The sequence below is a fragment of the Patiria miniata genome, unplaced genomic scaffold (genome assembly GCF_015706575.1).
Source record: "Patiria miniata isolate m_02_andy unplaced genomic scaffold, ASM1570657v1 HiC_scaffold_25, whole genome shotgun sequence".
NCBI lineage: Eukaryota > Metazoa > Echinodermata > Asteroidea > Valvatida > Asterinidae > Patiria > Patiria miniata.
The window spans coordinates 446873-467977 of NW_024037064.1; the positions used below are offsets into that span (position 1 = coordinate 446873).

The 21105-nt window shown below is 41.5% G+C and overlaps 1 protein-coding gene across 1 annotated transcript; it reads right to left on the minus strand.

The window, feature by feature from the left end:
- Positions 1 to 1381: 1381 nt before the first annotated feature.
- On the minus strand, positions 1382 to 1995 carry LOC119732780. The gene is made up of 2 exons (XM_038206386.1): positions 1853 to 1995; positions 1382 to 1739 (listed from the first exon to the last, which is right to left on the minus strand). The coding sequence occupies exons 1-2, from the start codon at positions 1993 to 1995 to the stop codon at positions 1382 to 1384; spliced, it is 501 nt and encodes a 166-aa protein (XP_038062314.1).
- Positions 1996 to 21105: the final 19110 nt, after the last annotated feature.

The following is a 21105-nucleotide window of genomic DNA, read 5'->3' on the forward strand; positions in this document are numbered from 1 at the left end:
CTCAGACTGTCTGACACTCAAAGTGCCATACTCGCAGCATCATCAAACTTACCTTTGTGTAAACAGAAGAAATACATTAGCATGAGGAGGGAGAATATACTGAAAAATTGCCTGGGTTAATTTTACCCAAGAAAGGTTGAAAACTGGAACTAGGTACCCAAACGGAAGACGAATAGTGCCACTCAATAATATATAATATATTTTTTTGGTACGTGTGAAAATATTGTACAGCGGCCACCCACTTATTATGTGGCGGCCGCCACTTATTATCTGGCAGCCACTTATTATGTGGTGGCCGCCACTTATTATCTGGCGGCCACTTATTATGTGGTGGCCGCCACTTATTATCTGGCCCCACTTATTATGTGGCGGCCGCCACTTATTATCTGGTGGCGCCGCCGCTTATCAACTGAGTTGTGATGCTACTTGGCTGACTTTGTAGTTGTCCGGGGTTCAAACCCCAACATGTATGTACAAAGATTGGTATACATTTGGAATCAGATGCTCCTAATGCATAACTTGCAACTTTGTTGATCTGTTACTTATTAGGCTGTGTCTGAAACGGGCTTCTAGAGCTATGGCTATGGCTATCGTCAGATTGTTCCCATGTAATTGTCATGGGTGAAGACCTAGACAATATAGCTCTAGCCATATTAATTTTTTTAATCTGTTCATTTGTGCATCAGGGTTTGACCCACAAGACGTACGGTGACTGGTGCTGCCATAACGGATCCTTATCACTATCTGATGCAACAGCACTTCACCTCAGAGATCTTCAAGATTGAGATCCAAAACCTCCCAAGACATTTTGGATTTGCGGTGAGTTTGCTCCCTAAATATTCAATCATCATCATCATAGGTGTTGTCACTTGCAGACGTTTTACGTCCATTGTGATTCGTGGCGCCGAAGCCACGCATTGAGCTCTTTCCGGTTGAAGAGCATGTGCCTAACGTGCATTTCGTCCAGTCCGCCTAGGTCCTGGCCGAGGGCTATCCACTGGTTCTGGGTGTATTTATGCTCAGCCTTGGTGAACAGCCACTGTTTCTGCTCGCTTGAGTTGGGCATGCGAGTAATGTGCGCCATGTACTTGACGTGCTGTTTTAGACAAAACTCGCTCGCTTGGGATGTCCGGCAGATTTTGAGTATCTCGCTGGCGTTATACTTGTACACGTAGGTGTCCTCACCGTCCATGTTCTTCTTCTTGCTGAACCCGCCTTTGACTAGCTTTCTGCAGAAATTCATCCACAGGCTGTCAAGCTTGTCTCGTTCGGAGGCTCGGAGTCGTTCGGTTTGCACTGCATAGACTAGTCTGCTGCGCACCATCGCCTCCAGCATCCGGACCCGTGTTGTCATCTTCAACTCCTTGTCCGTCAGGACACCCTATATTTCCGCCCACTTTGCCCGTGCAGAGCTGATCTTCTGAGTGATGTGTTGCGGCTTGTTTGGGTCGTCGGCTAGCACGTGCCCGAGGTACTTGAAGGTCCGGACATTGCCCAGGTCCTCCCCTCCGACTGTGATCAAGCTCTTGCTGTTGCGTGTCTCCTCAGGCGTGTTCCAGGACATGCTGACCGTCTTGTCCCCTGCCATGGTGAGCCCATAGTTCTTGAACGTCAGGTAAATGACATTCATCATGCCCTGCAACTCCTCGCGTGTTTGTCCCAGCATAAGTATGTCATCAGCATAGGTGATCACGGTGGTCACAGCCTCGCCTCTCGCAGCATGTTCCGCCTGCTGCATCCTGTTTGTACACTCGTTGGTGATGTCATATTGGTGTTGCACTCCTGCCCCGGGGTACTTGCGCTCGATCTGGTGTAGTGCCAGAGGTCGATCGCATAGTTGAATAGCACACACGACTCCGCGGCTTCTTGTCGCACGCCGCAGTGGATCGGCACGGGGCTGGGCGTGCCGTCAAGGTTGGCCTCCGATTGCGCATAGTTCGCCTCGATGATGTCCACGATCTTGTCCGCCTCCTTGCCTAGCCTCACACGCAGCATCTTCCACAGGGTGGGGTGGTGTAGGTGGTCGTACGCCGCCCGCAAGTCCACGAAGCATCCCCTGATCAGGCTAGCTACCTTGCTGGTCGACTGGCGGGCTATAAAGATGCCATCGGCCGTGACGCGCGCACGGTGGAAGCCCCTCGATAATGATAATCAACCCTCGATAATGATAATCAGGCGCGGATCCAGGATTTTTTTAGATGGAATGTTTTTGCATTTTCTTGTCATTTGGACATTGTAGATCAATATTCCGATTTTGGCACGAAAGATGACATATGTTGATCATCATTTTTCTGTGCAGCTTGAATACCTGTGAGAGTTCTGAGTATTTTTAAAAGAATTTTGAAGTATGGGCATTTAGCACTAGTCTATGGAAATTTATTTGCAGGGTTGCATCCCTACACTGCAAAGCAGAGATTTTATTTTATTCACCACACAATTTAACCTATGTACGAATCTCGATCATGCCATATTACATAAAATTAAAACAAAAGTAATTGTACAAAATGTAAAAACTTTACCCAGGGTGTACAGTTTGGCCCTGCTTAAAATACATGCATTGAAAGTGCACTTTTGGTTCAAAATGTACTTAAAGTGTTGTGCATCCTTGCGTCTGTCCTTTGCGCGTAGATTAATATGACATGGTTGTGATTGAAAGGTGGAGGTGCAGAACAAAAGGTAGTTCAATATTGTGCTTTGTATGAAAAAATTGATGTTCAGAAAACATGGACATTTGGAGAAAGTTTTGTTTTTGGAAATATCTTTAACGGATTTTTTATGATTAGACATCCAACCCCAAAAAGACAACTATTATTTTCAAATATCGTAAATTACATGTCAAACATGTCAAAAGTTCACCATTTCCCCTTTAGATTAAATTTTGTTCGGGACATAGGCCTAATGATGTCTTATATCAAGAATGACTCTCCAAATTATATTTTAATTTGAGTTAGGGGAAAGACTGCCCTGCTGAATGCGTTAAAATGAAACTGACGGACATTTATTAAGTTTTGCCAAAGTCCAATAATCTTCGATCTTCATTTGTTTAATAAAGAAACTGAGAAAAAGACGTGCTTTTATGGGACCCCTTATAGCGGACTTTCGGCAGCGGTGCACTTTTTTGGGACGGTTGGGTGTCGCCTGGAAAGAAAACCCCACTAATCTATTAGAAACCAATACCATTGACTATAAATGACGATTAAGCGCAGTTTAATCGTGTTTATGGACGCGCGGACACCTCGAGTTTACGATTACGTCACACGCTAAATGCGCGAATAACTGGTGGTCATTGGTGGAAAGTTCTTTCGCGTACATGTAGATAGCACGCAATAGTTTGGCGGCGCTTCATTCTCGATTCCACCTCTGACCGGGGAAGAGGCATTTTTGTTTGCCCATGAAACTTAACCCACCACCACCCCATCAGCCACCTTTGCCTTTTCACCTTCTTCTTTGCTCTATTGGGTTCAGAAGCTCCGCTTTCTTGTACTTTTAATAAGTGCAAGCAGCCAGAAAATAAGTGGCGGCCGCTGTACAAAAAATATTTTCACATGTACCAAAAAAATATATTCATACCTATTGAATGGCACTTCCGTGCTCATGTACTTTTTCAAGTTACGGAATTTAACACAAATGCCATGTTTATGTTCGTCATGGAGCCGAGCCGCCAGAATTTTAGAGTGCTGAGTCGCAGTGTTCAGGACGCCCTTCACGTGAATTTCCGCACAGCTTATCGTGATTAAAAAAGTCAACAACTTGACAACAAGTTTCCATCATAATTTTGTGGGAAATCAGGTTGCATTCTTAAGATGATATTCAATTAATTGAAGCATATATTCGGTACGTATATTCACATATGCGGCGCTATGGGATCTTTGGGCCTAGCCTGTGCACAATCATTTTTTCGACGGAACTTGCGCGAAATAAATGGCATACTGTGATCATTATGTGTGCAACGCCCTTTAGGCCATCAGCCTGGTCTCAACGCTTGGCCACCGGTATCAAATCAAGAAGACAAACGAAGTAGCGTTTTTTGGCAATGTATACACCTCCAGAGTTGGAAAATATGTGATAGCATTGCAGCGGTGGCAGCTTTTAGGGCGCTGTCACCCTGGTTTTGTTTTAAATGTCTATCAAAATGCTTGTTACCACTTTAGGGGCGGTATATTTTGCGCATGCGCACTTTAATCATTTATGCCCTGATTTGATACTGACCAAATCCACCGCTGTTTTCATGGCAATATTAGGTTTGTGCGCATGTCCGTGCTTTTGCTCGTACAACACGCCCTCTTGTGGCCGAATTGAATCCAGTCTCTTTTGGGGTAAAAACATCTCACCGGAAGACATCTTTTCAATCATTTTTTCATCTTACAAATTAGTTTTTGATATTGGAGATATAACAATAAATCGACAGAAAAAGGACTATAATTTTTTTATCAGATAGGACTGTGAAATTTTGCCAAGACACTTGATGAAAAAAGACCTCCGAAAAAAACTAATTTGTTTGCCACGTTTTATCAGTGTCTCAATCGGAACGAAAATAACGTTCACGTTTACGTTTCTTTGGATTTTTCTTCGTCTGGCGTATTACTGTGTTTTATTGTGCAGTTGAATCGCAAAAACCACACTAGCTCCGTGTTCAGTAAACCAACCAGGGAAACAAAATTTAAATTATATACCTGCGTGCGTATCGTGAAAGTATCGTAAAAGGCGCTAAACAACCATGCATGCGGATGACGTTTCGGAGAAGAAATTCGCGGTCGGGGGGGGGGGGACCATGCGAATGTTAGGCTCTGGAACAGCGGTGGATAGTCTGCTCACCCCATTTTTTTCCATGTCTTGATCCCCTTTCCCTAAATTTCCAGGACTGTTGTTTTACATGTTTAAATTGGGCGGCAGAAATTGTGTACAGGTTGTCTGTCCCCACAAAAAAAATATAACTTCGAATCGGGCATGTTTTTAAAAGTGGGGGCAGTATTCAAACTTGATGTCTAATATTGTTGCTGAGGACCGTTCCCAATGCTTTTTAGTTGGTTTCATTATAAGATGTTTCGTTCAAAAGATAGAAGAGCAAAACGGGACTTGAAAAACCACTTAAGCCATTTTTGTCTGAAATTATATCTCCTGTTCTTCCAAAAATCCTTGATTCAAATGATAAACTGAACCATAATGACCCATTCTTCGTGTGTTTAACTCCGTTTCAAGGAAAGTGGCCCAAGACCAGGGGCAAAAATCCCGGGGGACGGGGGTATGTAACCCCCAACACTTTTTGACAAGGGTAATGGGCTATTAAATCGACCCCCCCCCCCTTTTCGCATGAGGACAAAATCGTCGCAGATCTGACAAACCGGCGAATCGACCATTTTGGCGATTTCGATTTTTTGTTATTTTTAGGCCTTATGAAGGTTGCTCTTTCAAGTATTTATGCCAAAATTCTTAATATTTGTCTGGATTTTGAGATTCAGAGCCCCCCTTGTGGTGAATCACTCACAAAAACAAATCCATAATTTGACATAGTGACGAATACGAAATTTCGCTGGTAACCAGCTTATGTAAGGTGTGCGTTCCAAGTACCAACGAATGTTATTCGTCAGTTTGTCGGATTGCGCGTGCGTGCACGCGCGATCCGACAAACTGACGAATAGCTACACACATTTCGCTGGTAACCAGCTTATGTAAGGTGTGCGTTCAAAGTACCAACGAATGTTATTCGTCAGTTTGTCGGATTGCGCGTGCGTGCACGCGCGATCCGACAAACTGACGAATAGCATACAAACAGTGTGAAGAACAACCGGATATTGCCGATTAATGTAATTTGACAAACTGACGAATGCGTTAACGATCAAATAAAACCATATCGCACAACTTCTCTGATTAAATAAGTGACCTGGTGGATACTTAGTTTCATATTTTATTCAGAATATATACTAACAGTTTTTTTATCGAAACATTAAGGGTAAAATACGGCGCCCGGAGAAGTGTCCAACTTCAAACGCGAATTACTCCAAACAAGGTTTTCGCTTATTCGTCGGTTTGTCAGCTCTGCGACGAAATATCGGATTTCGAGGTATTGTCGAACACCCACAACCTAAAATGTATACATGTATACTGGGGAATGAAATTAAACTCCAACAAATGTAACATCATACTACTAAATTCAACCAAAACTTGTCTTTCAAGACCAAATTTAATTTGGTCTTGTATGTTTAAGAATCATCCAAATCACTCGTGTACTTTTTCAAGTTACGGAATTTTGAACACAAAAGCCGTGTTCATGTTTGTAACGGAGCCGAGCCGCCGCCATTTTAGAGTGCTGAGTCGCGGTGTTCAGGACGCCCTCACGTGAATCTCCGCATAGCTTATCGTGGTAAAAAAGTCACAACTTGACAACAAGTTTTCATCAAAATGTTGTGGGAAATCAGGTTGCATTCTTAAGATGATATTCAGTTAATTGAAGCATATATTCGGTTCGTATATTCACATATGCGGCGCTATAGGATCTTTGGGCCTAGCCTGTGCACAATCATTTTTTCGACGGAACTTGCACGAAATAAAATGGCATACTGTGATCATTATGTGTGCAACGCCATTTAGGCCATCAGCATGGTCCCAACGCTTGGCCACCGGTACCAAAACAGGAAAACAACAGATATAGCGATGTTTGGCAATGTATACACCTCCAGAGTCGGAAAATAATGTGATAGCATTGCAGCGGTGGCAGCTTTTAGGGCGCTATCACCCTGGTTTTGTTTTAAATGTCTATCAAAATGCTTGTTACCACTTTAGGGGCGGTATATTTTGCGCATGCGCACTTTAATCATTTATGCCCTGATTTGATACTGACCAAATCCACCTGTTTTCATGGCAACATTAGGTTTGTGCGCATGTCCGTGCTTTTGCTCGTACAACACGCCCTCTTGTGGCCGAATTGTATCCAGTCTCTTTTGGGGTAAAAACATCTCACCGGAAGACGTCTTTTCAATCACTTTTTCATCTTACAAATAAGTTTTTGATATTGGAGATATAACAATAAATCGACAGAAAAAGGACGATTAATTTTTTTCATCAGATAGGACTGTGAAATTTTGCCAAGACACTTGATGAAAACAACACCTCCGAAAAAACTAATTTAATTGCGACGTTTTTATCAGTGTCTCAATCGGAACGAAAATAACGTTCACGTTTACGTTTCTTTGGATTTTTCATCGTCTGGCGTATCACTGTGTTTTATTGTGCAGTTGAATCGCGAAAACCACACTAGCTCCGTGTTCAATAAACCAACCAGGGAAACAAATAATTATATACCTGCGTGCATATCGTGAAAGTATCGTAAAAGGCGCTAAATAACCATGCATGCGGATGACGTTTGGGAGAAAAAAATTCGCGGGCGGGCGGGGGGGGGGGGGGGGGGGGCGGGGGAAGGGGACCAAGCAAATGTTAGCCTCTGGAACAGCGGTGGATAGTCTGCTCACCCCATTTTTTTGCAAAATTTCCAGGACTGTTGTTTTACCTGTTTAAATTGGGCGGCAGAAATTGTGTACAGGTTGTCTGTCCCACAGAAAAAAATATAACTTCGAATCGGGCATGTTTTTAAAAGTTGGGGCAGTATTCAAACTTGATGTCTAATATAAAATAATGAAAGGTTTGCGGAAACACCATGTGCGAATAATTTCTCAACTAAGAGATGGTTCTGAAAAGAACCAGAGGTATAAACTCGACGTTCCGGTCAGTATGCTCTGACCGTCTTCAGGAGAGAGCATACTGACCGGAACGTCGAGTTTATACCTCTGGTTCTTTTCAGAACCATTCTCTTAGTTGAGAAATTATTCGCACATGGTGTTTCCGCAAACCTTTCATTATTGAGTATCTTCACCATGCAAAGCCTCAAATCTTACATGTCTAATATTGTTGCTGAGGACCGTTCCTGAATGCTTTTTAGTTGGTTTCATTTTTTTCCATGTCTTGATCCCCTTTCCCTAAATTTCCAGGACTGTTGTTTTACATGTTTAAATTGGGCGGCAGAAATTGTGTACAGGTTGTCTGTCAACAAAAAAAATATAACTTCGAATCGGGCATGTTTTTAAAAGTGGGGGCAGTATTCAAACTTGATGTCTAATATTGTTGCCGAGGACCGTTCCCAATGCTTTTTAGTTGGTTTCATTATAAGATGTTTCGTTCAAAAGATAGAAGAGCAAAACGGGACTTGAAAAACCACTTAAGCCATTTTTGTCTGAAATTATATCTCCTGTTCTTCCAAAAATCCTTGATTCAAATGATAAACTGAACCATAATGACCAATTCTTCGTGTGTTTAACTCCGTTTCAAGGAAAGTGGCCCAAGACCAGGGGCAAAAATCCCGGGGGACGGGGGTATGTAACCCTCAACACTTTTTGACAAGGGTAATGGGCTATTAAATCGACCCCCCCCCCCTTTTCGCATGAGGACAAAATATCGGATTTCGAGGTATTGTCGAACACCCACAACCTAAAATGTATACATGTATACTGGTGAATGAAATTAAACTCCAACAAATGTAACATCATACTGCTAAATTCAACCAAAACTTGTCATTCAAGACCAAATTTAATTTGGTCTTGTATGTTTAAGAATCATCCAAATCACTCGTGTACTTTTTCAAGTCACGGAATTTTGAACACAAAAACCGTGTTCATGTTCGTCACGGAGCCGAGCCGCCGCCATTTTATAGTGCTGAGTCGCGGTGTTCAGGACGCCCTCACGTGAATCTCCGCATAGCTTATCGTGGTTTAAAAAAAGTCAACAACTTGACAAGTTTTCATCATAATTTTGTTGGAAATCAGTTTGCATTCCTAAGATGATTTTCAGTTAATTGAAGCATATAATCGGTTCGTATATTCACATATGCGGCGCTATAGGATCTTTGGGCCTAGCCTGTGCGCAATCATTTTTTTCGGCGGAACTTGCACGAAATAAATGGCATACTGTGATAATTATGTAGGCAACGCCCTTTAGGCCATCAGCCTGTTCCTAACATAAAGCCACCGGTACCAAACCAGGAAAACAACGTACAGGTGTAACGATTTTTGGCAATGTATACAACCTCCAGAGTTGGAAAATATGTGATAGCATTGCAGCGGTGGCAGCTTTTAGGGCGCTATTGCCCTGGTTCTGTTTTAAATGTCTATCAAAATGCTTGTTACCACTTTAGGGGCGGTGTATTTTGCGCATGCGCACTATAATCATTGATGCCCTGATTTGATACTGACCAAATCCATCGCTGTTTTCAGGGCATCATTAGGTTTGTGCGCATGTCCCGCTTTTGCTCGTACAACACGCTCTCTTGTGGCCGAATTGTATCCAGTCTCTTTTGGGGTAAAAACATCTCACCGGAGGACGTCTTTTCAATCACTTTTTCATATTACAAATAAGTTTTTGATATTGGAGATATAACAATAAATCGACAGAAAAAGGACGATTAATTTTTTTCATCAGATAGGACTGTGAAATTTTGCCAAGACACTTGATGAAAAAAACACCTCCGAAAAAACTAATTTCATTGCGACGTTTTATCAGTGTCTCAATCGGAACGAAAATAACGTTCACGTTTACGTTTCTTTGGATTTTTCTTCGTCTGGCGTATTACTGTGTTTTATTGTGCAGTTGAATCGCAAAAACCACACTAGCTCCGTGTTCAGTAAACCAACCAGGGAAACAAAATTTAAATTATATACCTGCGTGCGTATCGTGAAAGTATCGTAAAAGGCGCTAAACAACCATGCATGCGGATGACGTTTCGGAGAAAAAATTCGCGGTCGGGGGGGGGGGGGGGGGGACCATGCGAATGTTAGGCTCTGGAACAGCGGTGGATAGTCTGCTCACCCCATTTTTTTCCATGTCTTGATCCCCTTTCCCTAAATTTCCAGGACTGTTGTTTTACATGTTTAAATTGGGCGGCAGAAATTGTGTACAGGTTGTCTGTCAACAAAAAAAATATAACTTCGAATCGGGCATGTTTTTAAAAGTTGGGGCAGTATTCAAACTTGATGTCTAATATTGTTGCCGAGGACCGTTCCCAATGCTTTTTAGTTGGTTTCATTATAAGATGTTTCGTTCAAAAGATAGAAGAGCAAAACGGACTTGAAAAACCACTTAAGCCATTTTTGTCTGAAATTATATCTCCTGTTCTTCCAAAAATCCTTGATTCAAATGATAAACTGAACCATAATGACCCATTCTTCGTGTGTTTAACTCCGTTTCAAGGAAAGTGGCCCAAGACCAGGGGCAAAAATCCCGGGGGACGGGGGTATGTAACCCTCAACACTTTTTGACAAGGGTAATGGGCTATTAAATCGACCCCCCCCCCCTTTTCGCATGAGGACAAAATATCGGATTTCGAGGTATTGTCGAACACCCACAACCTAAAATGTATATATGTATACTGGGGAATGAAATTAAACTCCAACAAATGTAACATCATACTACTAAATTCAACCAAAACTTGTCTTTCAAGACCAAATTTAATTTGGTCTTGTATGTTTAAGAATCATCCAAATCACTCATGTACTTTTTCAAGTTACGGAATTTTGAACACAAAAGCCGTGTTCATGTTCGTCACGGAGCCGAGCCGCCGCCATTTTAGAGTGCTTAGTCGCGGTGTTCAGGACGCCCTCACGTGAATCTCCGCATAGCTTATCGTGGTTAAAAAAAAGTCAACAACTTGACAAGTTTTCATCATAATTTTGTTGGAAATCAGTTTGCATTCCTAAGATGATTTTCAGTTAATTGAAGCATATAATCGGTTCGTATATTCACATATGCGGCGCTATAGGATCTTTGGGCCTAGCCTGTGCGCAATCATTTTTTCGACGGAACTTGCACGAAATAAATGGCATACTGTGATCACTATGTGTGCAACGCCCTTTAGGCCATCAGCCTGGTCTCAACGCTTGGCCACCGGTACCAAACCAGGAAAACCAAAAAAGTAGCGATTTTTGGCAATGTATACAACCTCCAGAGTTGGAAAATATGTGATAGCATTGCAGCGGTGGCAGCTTTTAGGGCGCTATCACCCTGGTTTTGTTTTAAATGTCTATCAAACTGCTTGTTACCACTTTAGGGGCGGTGTATTTTGCGCATGCGCACTATAATCATTTATGCCCTGATTTGATACTGACCAAATCCACTGCTGTTTTCATGGCAACATTAGGTTTGTGCGCATGTCCGTGCTTTTGCTCGTACAACACGCCCTCTTGTGGCCGAATTGTATCCAGTCTCTTTTGGGGTAAAAACATCTCACCGGAGGACGTCTTTTCAATCACTTTTTCATATTACAAATAAGTTTTTGATATTGGAGATATAACAATAAATCGACAGAAAAAGGACGATTAATTTTTTTCATCAGATAAGACTGTGAAATTTTGCCAAGACACTTGATAAAAAAAACACCTCCGAAAAAAACTAATTTCATTGCGACGTTTTATCAGTGTCTCAATCGGAACGAAAATAACGTTCACGTTTACGTTTTTTGGATTTTTCTTCGTCTGGCGTATTACTGTGTTTTATTGTGCAGTTGAATCGCAAAAACCACACTAGCTCCGTGTTCAGTAAACCAACCAGGGAAACAAAATTTAAATTATATACCTGCGTGCGTATCGTGAAAGTATCGTAAAAGGCGCTAAACAACCATGCATGCGGATGACGTTTCGGAGAAAAAATTCGCGGTCGGGGGGGGGGGGGACCATGCGAATGTTAGGCTCTGGAACAGCGGTGGATAGTCTGCTCACCCCATTTTTTTCCATGTCTTGATCCCCTTTCCCTAAATTTCCAGGACTGTTGTTTTACATGTTTAAATTGGGCGGCAGAAATTGTGTACTGGTTGTCTGTCAACAAAAAAAATATAACTTCGAATCGGGCATGTTTTTAAAAGTGGGGGCAGTATTCAAACTTGATGTCTAATATTGTTGCGGAGGACCGTTCCCAATGCTTTTTAGTTGGTTTCATTATAAGATGTTTCGTTCAAAAGATAGAAGAGCAAAACGGGACTTGAAAAACCACTTAAGCCATTTTTGTCTGAAATTATATCTCCTGTTCTTCCAAAAATCCTTGATTCAAATGATAAACTGAACCATAATGACCAATTCTTCGTGTGTTTAACTCCGTTTCAAGGAAAGTGGCCCAAGACCAGGGGCAAAAATCCCGGGGGACGGGGGTATGTAACCCTCAAAACTTTTTGACAAGGGTAATGGGCTATTAAATCGACCCCCCCCCCCCCTTTTCGCATGAGGACAAAATATCGGATTTCGAGGTATTGTCGAACACCCACAACCTAAAATGTATACATGTATACTGGGGAATGAAATTAAACTCCAACAAATGTAACACCATACTACTAAATTCAACCAAAACTTGTCTTTCAAGACCAAATTTAATTTGGTCTTGTATGTTTAAGAATCATCCAAATCACTCATGTACTTTTTCAAGTTACGGAATTTTGAACACAAAAGCCGTGTTCATGTTCGTCACGGAGCCGAGCCGCCGCCATTTTATAGTGCTGAGTCGCGGTGTTCAGGACGCCCTCACGTGAATCTCCGCATAGCTTATCGTGGTTAAAAAAAAGTCAACAACTTGACAAGTTTTCATCATAATTTTGTTGGAAATCAGTTTGCATTCTTAAGATGATTTTCAGTTAATTGAAGCATATAATCGGTTCGTATATTCACATATGCGGCGCTATAGGATCTTTGGGCCTAGCCTGTGCGCAATCATTTTTTCGACGGAACTTGCACGAAATAAATGGCATACTGTGATCACTATGTGTACAACGCCCTTTAGGCCATCAGCCTGGTCTCAACGCTTGGCCACCGGTACCAAACCAGGAAAACCAAAAAAGTAGCGATTTTTGGCAATGTATACAACCTCCAGAGTTGGAAAATATGTGATAGCATTGCAGCGGTGGCAGCTTTTAGGGCGCTATCACCCTGGTTTTGTTTTAAATGTCTATCAAACTGCTTGTTACCACTTTAGGGGCGGTGTATTTTGCGCATGCGCACTATAATCATTTATGCCCTGATTTGATACTGACCAAATCCACTGCTGTTTTCATGGCAACATTAGGTTTGTGCGCATGTCCGTGCTTTTGCTCGTACAACACGCCCTCTTGTGGCCGAATTGTATCCAGTCTCTTTTGGGGTAAAAACATCTCACCGGAGGACGTCTTTTCAATCACTTTTTCATATTACAAATAAGTTTTTGATATTGGAGATATAACAATAAAATACAGAAAAAGGACGATTAATTTTTTTTCATCAGATAGGACTGTGAAATTTTGCCAAGACACTTAATGAAAAAAACACCTCCGAAAAAACTAATTTCATTGCGACGTTTTATCAGTGTCTCAATCGGAACGAAAATAACGTTCACGTTTACGTTTCTTTGGATTTTTCTTCGTCTGGCGTATTACTGTGTTTTATTGTGCAGTTGAATCGCAAAAACCACACTAGCTCCGTGTTCAGTAAACCAACCAGGGAAACAAAATTTAAATTATATACCTGCGTGCGTATCGTGAAAGTATCGTAAAAGGCGCTAAACAACCATGCATGCGGATGACGTTTCGGAGAAGAAATTCGCGGTCGGGGGGGGGGGGTGGGGACCATGCGAATGTTAGGCTCTGGAACAGCGGTGGATAGTCTGCTCACCCCATTTTTTTTCCATGTCTTGATCCCCTTTCCCTAAATTTCCAGGACTGTTGTTTTACATGTTTAAATTGGGCGGCAGAAATTGTGTACAGGTTGTCTGTCAACAAAAAAAATATAACTTCGAATCGGGCATGTTTTTAAAAGTGGGGGCAGTATTCAAACTTGATGTCTAATATTGTTGCTGAGGACCGTTCCCAATGCTTTTTAGTTGGTTTCATTATCAGATGTTTCGTTCAAAAGATAGAAGAGCAAAACGGGACTTGAAAAACCACTTAAGCCATTTTTGTCTGAAATTATATCTCCTGTTCTTCCAAAAATCCTTGATTCAAATGATAAACTGAACCATAAAGACCAATTCTTCGTGTGTTTAACTCCGTTTCAAGGAAAGTGGCCCAAGACCAGGGGCAAAAATCCCGGGGGACGGGGGTATGTAACCCTCAACACTTTTTGACAAGGGTAATGGGCTATTAAATCGACCCCCCCCCCCTTTTCGCATGAGGACAAAATATCGGATTTCGAGGTATTGTCGAACACCCACAACCTAAAATGTATACATGTATACTGGGGAATGAAATTAAACTCCAACAAATGTAACACCATACTACTAAATTCAACCAAAACTTGTCTTTCAAGACCAAATTTAATTTGGTCTTGTATGTTTAAGAATCATCCAAATCACTCATGTACTTTTTCAAGTTACGGAATTTTGAACACAAAAGCCGTGTTCATGTTCGTCACGGAGCCGAGCCGCCGCCATTTTATAGTGCTGAGTCGCGGTGTTCAGGACGCCCTCACGTGAATCTCCGCATAGCTTATCGTGGTTAAAAAAAAGTCAACAACTTGACAAGTTTTCATCATAATTTTGTTGGAAATCAGTTTGCATTCTTAAGATGATTTTCAGTTAATTGAAGCATATAATCGGTTCGTATATTCACATATGCGGCGCTATAGGATCTTTGGGCCTAGCCTGTGCGCAATCATTTTTTCGACGGAACTTGCACGAAATAAATGGCATACTGTGATCACTATGTGTACAACGCCCTTTAGGCCATCAGCCTGGTCTCAACGCTTGGCCACCGGTACCAAACCAGGAAAACCAAAAAAGTAGCGATTTTTGGCAATGTATACAACCTCCAGAGTTGGAAAATATGTGATAGCATTGCAGCGGTGGCAGCTTTTAGGGCGCTATCACCCTGGTTTTGTTTTAAATGTCTATCAAACTGCTTGTTACCACTTTAGGGGCGGTGTATTTTGCGCATGCGCACTATAATCATTTATGCCCTGATTTGATACTGACCAAATCCACTGCTGTTTTCATGGCAACATTAGGTTTGTGCGCATGTCCGTGCTTTTGCTCGTACAACACGCCCTCTTGTGGCCGAATTGTATCCAGTCTCTTTTGGGGTAAAAACATCTCACCGGAGGACGTCTTTTCAATCACTTTTTCATATTACAAATAAGTTTTTGATATTGGAGATATAACAATAAAATACAGAAAAAGGACGATTAATTTTTTTTCATCAGATAGGACTGTGAAATTTTGCCAAGACACTTAATGAAAAAAACACCTCCGAAAAAACTAATTTCATTGCGACGTTTTATCAGTGTCTCAATCGGAACGAAAATAACGTTCACGTTTACGTTTCTTTGGATTTTTCTTCGTCTGGCGTATTACTGTGTTTTATTGTGCAGTTGAATCGCAAAAACCACACTAGCTCCGTGTTCAGTAAACCAACCAGGGAAACAAAATTTAAATTATATACCTGCGTGCGTATCGTGAAAGTATCGTAAAAGGCGCTAAACAACCATGCATGCGGATGACGTTTCGGAGAAGAAATTCGCGGTCGGGGGGGGGGGGGTGGGGACCATGCGAATGTTAGGCTCTGGAACAGCGGTGGATAGTCTGCTCACCCCATTTTTTTTCCATGTCTTGATCCCCTTTCCCTAAATTTCCAGGACTGTTGTTTTACATGTTTAAATTGGGCGGCAGAAATTGTGTACAGGTTGTCTGTCAACAAAAAAAAATATAACTTCGAATCGGGCATGTTTTTAAAAGTGGGGGCAGTATTCAAACTTGATGTCTAATATTGTTGCTGAGGACCGTTCCCAATGCTTTTTAGTTGGTTTCATTATCAGATGTTTCGTTCAAAAGATAGAAGAGCAAAACGGGACTTGAAAAACCACTTAAGCCATTTTTGTCTGAAATTATATCTCCTGTTCTTCCAAAAATCCTTGATTCAAATGATAAACTGAACCATAAAGACCAATTCTTCGTGTGTTTAACTCCGTTTCAAGGAAAGTGGCCCAAGACCAGGGGCAAAAATCCCGGGGGACGGGGGTATGTAACCCTCAACACTTTTTGACAAGGGTAATGGGCTATTAAATCGACCCCCCCCCCCTTTTCGCATGAGGACAAAATATCGGATTTCGAGGTATTGTCGAACACCCACAACCTAAAATGTATACATGTATACTGGGGAATGAAATTAAACTCCAACAAATGTAACACCATACTACTAAATTCAACCAAAACTTGTCTTTCAAGACCAAATTTAATTTGGTCTTGTATGTTTAAGAATCATCCAAATCACTCATGTACTTTTTCAAGTTACGGAATTTTGAACACAAAAGCCGTGTTCATGTTCGTCACGGAGCCGAGCCGCCGCCATTTTATAGTGCTGAGTCGCGGTGTTCAGGACGCCCTCACGTGAATCTCCGCATAGCTTATCGTGGTTAAAAAAAAGTCAACAACTTGACAAGTTTTCATCATAATTTTGTTGGAAATCAGTTTGCATTCTTAAGATGATTTTCAGTTAATTGAAGCATATAATCGGTTCGTATATTCACATATGCGGCGCTATAGGATCTTTGGGCCTAGCCTGTGCGCAATAATTTTTTCGACGGAACTTGCACGAAATAAATGGCATACTGTGATCACTATGTGTACAACGCCCTTTAGGCCATCAGCCTGGTCTCAACGCTTGGCCACCGGTACCAAACCAGGAAAACCAAAAAAGTAGCGATTTTTGGCAATGTATACAACCTCCAGAGTTGGAAAATATGTGATAGCATTGCAGCGGTGGCAGCTTTTAGGGCGCTATCACCCTGGTTTTGTTTTAAATGTCTATCAAACTGCTTGTTACCACTTTAGGGGCGGTGTATTTTGCGCATGCGCACTATAATCATTTATGCCCTGATTTGATACTGACCAAATCCACTGCTGTTTTCATGGCAACATTAGGTTTGTGCGCATGTCCGTGCTTTTGCTCGTACAACACGCCCTCTTGTGGCCGAATTGTATCCAGTCTCTTTTGGGGTAAAAACATCTCACCGGAGGACGTCTTTTCAATCACTTTTTCATATTACAAATAAGTTTTTGATATTGGAGATATAACAATAAAATACAGAAAAAGGACGATTAATTTTTTTTCATCAGATAGGACTGTGAAATTTTGCCAAGACACTTAATGAAAAAAACACCTCCGAAAAAACTAATTTGTTTGCGACGTTTTATCAGTGTCTCAATCGGAACGAAAATAACGTTCACGTTTACGTTTCTTTGGATTTTTCTTCGTCTGGCGTATTACTGTGTTTTATTGTGCAGTTGAATCGCAAAAACCACACTAGCTCCGTGTTCAGTAAACCAACCAGGGAAACAAAATTTAAATTATATACCTGCGTGCGTATCGTGAAAGTATCGTAAAAGGCGCTAAACAACCATGCATGCGGATGACGTTTCGGAGAAGAAATTCGCGGTCGGGGGGGGGGGGGGGTGGGGACCATGCGAATGTTAGGCTCTGGAACAGCGGTGGATAGTCTGCTCACCCCATTTTTTTCCATGTCTTGATCCCCTTTCCCTAAATTTCCAGGACTGTTGTTTTACATGTTTAAATTGGGCGGCAGAAATTGTGTACAGGTTGTCTGTCAACAAAAAAAATATAACTTCGAATCGGGCATGTTTTTAAAAGTGGGGGCAGTATTCAAACTTGATGTCTAATATTGTTGCTGAGGACCGTTCCCAATGCTTTTTAGTTGGTTTCATTATCAGATGTTTCGTTCAAAAGATAGAAGAGCAAAACGGGACTTGAAAAACCACTTAAGCCATTTTTGTCTGAAATTATATCTCCTGTTCTTCCAAAAATCCTTGATTCAAATGATAAACTGAACCATAAAGACCAATTCTTCGTGTGTTTAACTCCGTTTCAAGGAAAGTGGCCCAAGACCAGGGGCAAAAATCCCGGGGGACGGGGGTATGTAACCCTCAACACTTTTTGACAAGGGTAATGGGCTATTAAATCGACCCCCCCCCCCCTTTTCGCATGAGGACAAAATATCGGATTTCGAGGTATTGTCGAACACCCACAACCTAAAATGTATACATGTATACTGGGGAATGAAATTAAACTCCAACAAATGTAACACCATACTACTAAATTCAACCAAAACTTGTCTTTCAAGACCAAATTTAATTTGGTCTTGTATGTTTAAGAATCATCCAAATCACTCATGTACTTTTTCAAGTTACGGAATTTTGAACACAAAAGCCGTGTTCATGTTCGTCACGGAGCCGAGCCGCCGCCATTTTATAGTGCTGAGTCGCGGTGTTCAGGACGCCCTCACGTGAATCTCCGCATAGCTTATCGTGGTTAAAAAAAAGTCAACAACTTGACAAGTTTTCATCATAATTTTGTTGGAAATCAGTTTGCATTCTTAAGATGATTTTCAGTTAATTGAAGCATATAATCGGTTCGTATATTCACATATGCGGCGCTATAGGATCTTTGGGCCTAGCCTGTGCGCAATCATTTTTTCGACGGAACTTGCACGAAATAAATGGCATACTGTGATCACTATGTGTACAACGCCCTTTAGGCCATCAGCCTGGTCTCAACGCTTGGCCACCGGTACCAAACCAGGAAAACCAAAAAAGTAGCGATTTTTGGCAATGTATACAACCTCCAGAGTTGGAAAATATGTGATAGCATTGCAGCGGTGGCAGCTTTTAGGGCGCTATCACCCTGGTTTTGTTTTAAATGTCTATCAAACTGCTTGTTACCACTTTAGGGGCGGTGTATTTTGCGCATGCGCACTATAATCATTTATGCCCTGATTTGATACTGACCAAATCCACTGCTGTTTTCATGGCAACATTAGGTTTGTGCGCATGTCCGTGCTTTTGCTCGTACAACACGCCCTCTTGTGGCCGAATTGTATCCAGTCTCTTTTGGGGTAAAAACATCTCACCGGAGGACGTCTTTTCAATCACTTTTTCATATTACAAATAAGTTTTTGATATTGGAGATATAACAATAAAATACAGAAAAAGGATGATTAATTTTTTTTCATCAGATAGGACTGTGAAATTTTGCCAAGACACTTAATGAAAAAAACACCTCCGAAAAAACTAATTTGTTTGCGACGTTTTATCAGTGTCTCAATCGGAACGAAAATAACGTTCACGTTTACGTTTCTTTGGATTTTTCTTCGTCTGGCGTATTACTGTGTTTTATTGTGCAGTTGAATCGCAAAAACCACACTAGCTCCGTGTTCAGTAAACCAACCAGGGAAACAAAATTTAAATTATATACCTGCGTGCGTATCGTGAAAGTATCGTAAAAGGCGCTAAACAACCATGCATGCGGATGACGTTTCGGAGAAGAAATTCGCGGTCGGGGGGGGGGGGGTGGGGACCATGCGAATGTTAGGCTCTGGAACAGCGGTGGATAGTCTGCTCACCCCATTTTTTTTCCATGTCTTGATCCCCTTTCCCTAAATTTCCAGGACTGTTGTTTTACATGTTTAAATTGGGCGGCAGAAATTGTGTACAGGTTGTCTGTCAACAAAAAAAATATAACTTCGAATCGGGCATGTTTTTAAAAGTGGGGGCAGTATTCAAACTTGATGTCTAATATTGTTGCTGAGGACCGTTCCCAATGCTTTTTAGTTGGTTTCATTATAAGATGTTTCGTTCAAAAGATAGAAGAGCAAAACGGGACTTGAAAAACCACTTAAGCCATTTTTGTCTGAAATTATATCTCCTGTTCTTCCAAAAATCCTTGATTCAAATGATAAACTGAACCATAAAGACCAATTCTTCGTGTGTTTAACTCCGTTTCAAGGAAAGTGGCCCAAGACCAGGGGCAAAAATCCCGGGGGACGGGGGTATGTAACCCTCAACACTTTTTGACAAGGGTAATGGGCTATTAAATCGACCCCCCCCCCTTTTCGCATGAGGACAAAATATCGGATTTCGAGGTATTGTCGAACACCCACAACCTAAAATGTATACATGTATACTGGGGAATGAAATTAAACTCCAACAAATGTAACACCATACTACTAAATTCAACCAAAACTTGTCTTTCAAGACCAAATTTAATTTGGTCTTGTATGTTTAAGAATCATCCAAATCACTCATGTACTTTTTCAAGTTACGGAATTTTGAACACAAAAGCCGTGTTCATGTTCGTCACGGAGCCGAGCCGCCGCCATTTTATAGTGCTGAGTCGCGGTGTTCAGGACGCCCTCACGTGAATCTCCGCATAGCTTATCGTGGTTAAAAAAAAGTCAACAACTTGACAAGTTTTCATCATAATTTTGTTGGAAATCAGTTTGCATTCTTAAGATGATTTTCAGTTAATTGAAGCATATAATCGGTTCGTATATTCACATATGCGGCGCTATAGGATCTTTGGGCCTAGCCTGTGCGCAATCATTTTTTCGACGGAACTTGCACGAAATAAATGGCATACTGTGATCACTATGTGTACAACGCCCTTAGGCCATCAGCCTGGTCTCAACGCTTGGCCACCGGTACCAAACCAGGAAAACCAAAAAAGTAGCGATTTTTGGCAATGTATACAACCTCCAGAGTTGGAAAATATGTGATAGCATTGCAGCGGTGGCAGCTTTTAGGGCGCTATCACCCTGGTTTTGTTTTAAATGTCTATCAAACTGCTTGTTACCACTTTAGGGGCGGTGTATTTTGCGCATGCGCACTATAATCATTTATGCCCTGATTTGATACTGACCAAATCCACTGCTGTTTTCATGGCAACATTAGGTTTGTGCGCATGTCCGTGCTTTTGCTCGTACAACACGCCCTCTTGTGGCCGAATTGTATCCAGTCTCTTTTGGGGTAAAAACATCTCACCGGAGGACGTCTTTTCAATCACTTTTTCATATTACAAATAAGTTTTTGATATTGGAGATATAACAATAAAATACAGAAAAAGGACGATTAATTTTTTTTCATCAGATAGGACTGTGAAATTTTGCCAAGACACTTAATGAAAAAAACACCTCCGAAAAAACTAATTTGTTTGCGACGTTTTATCAGTGTCTCAATCGGAACGAAAATAACGTTCACGTTTACGTTTCTTTGGATTTTTCTTCGTCTGGCGTATTACTGTGTTTTATTGTGCAGTTGAATCGCAAA

Coding starts and splice junctions, on each gene's coding strand:
- LOC119732780 (XM_038206386.1), bottom strand. CDS start 1,995: ATGCTGCGTGTGAGGCTAGGCAAGGAGGCGGACAAGATCGTGGACATC. Junction 1,740..1,852: donor CGACAAGAAGCCGCGGAGTC/GTGTGTGCTATT, acceptor GTGTACAAACAG/GATGCAGCAGGCGGAACATG.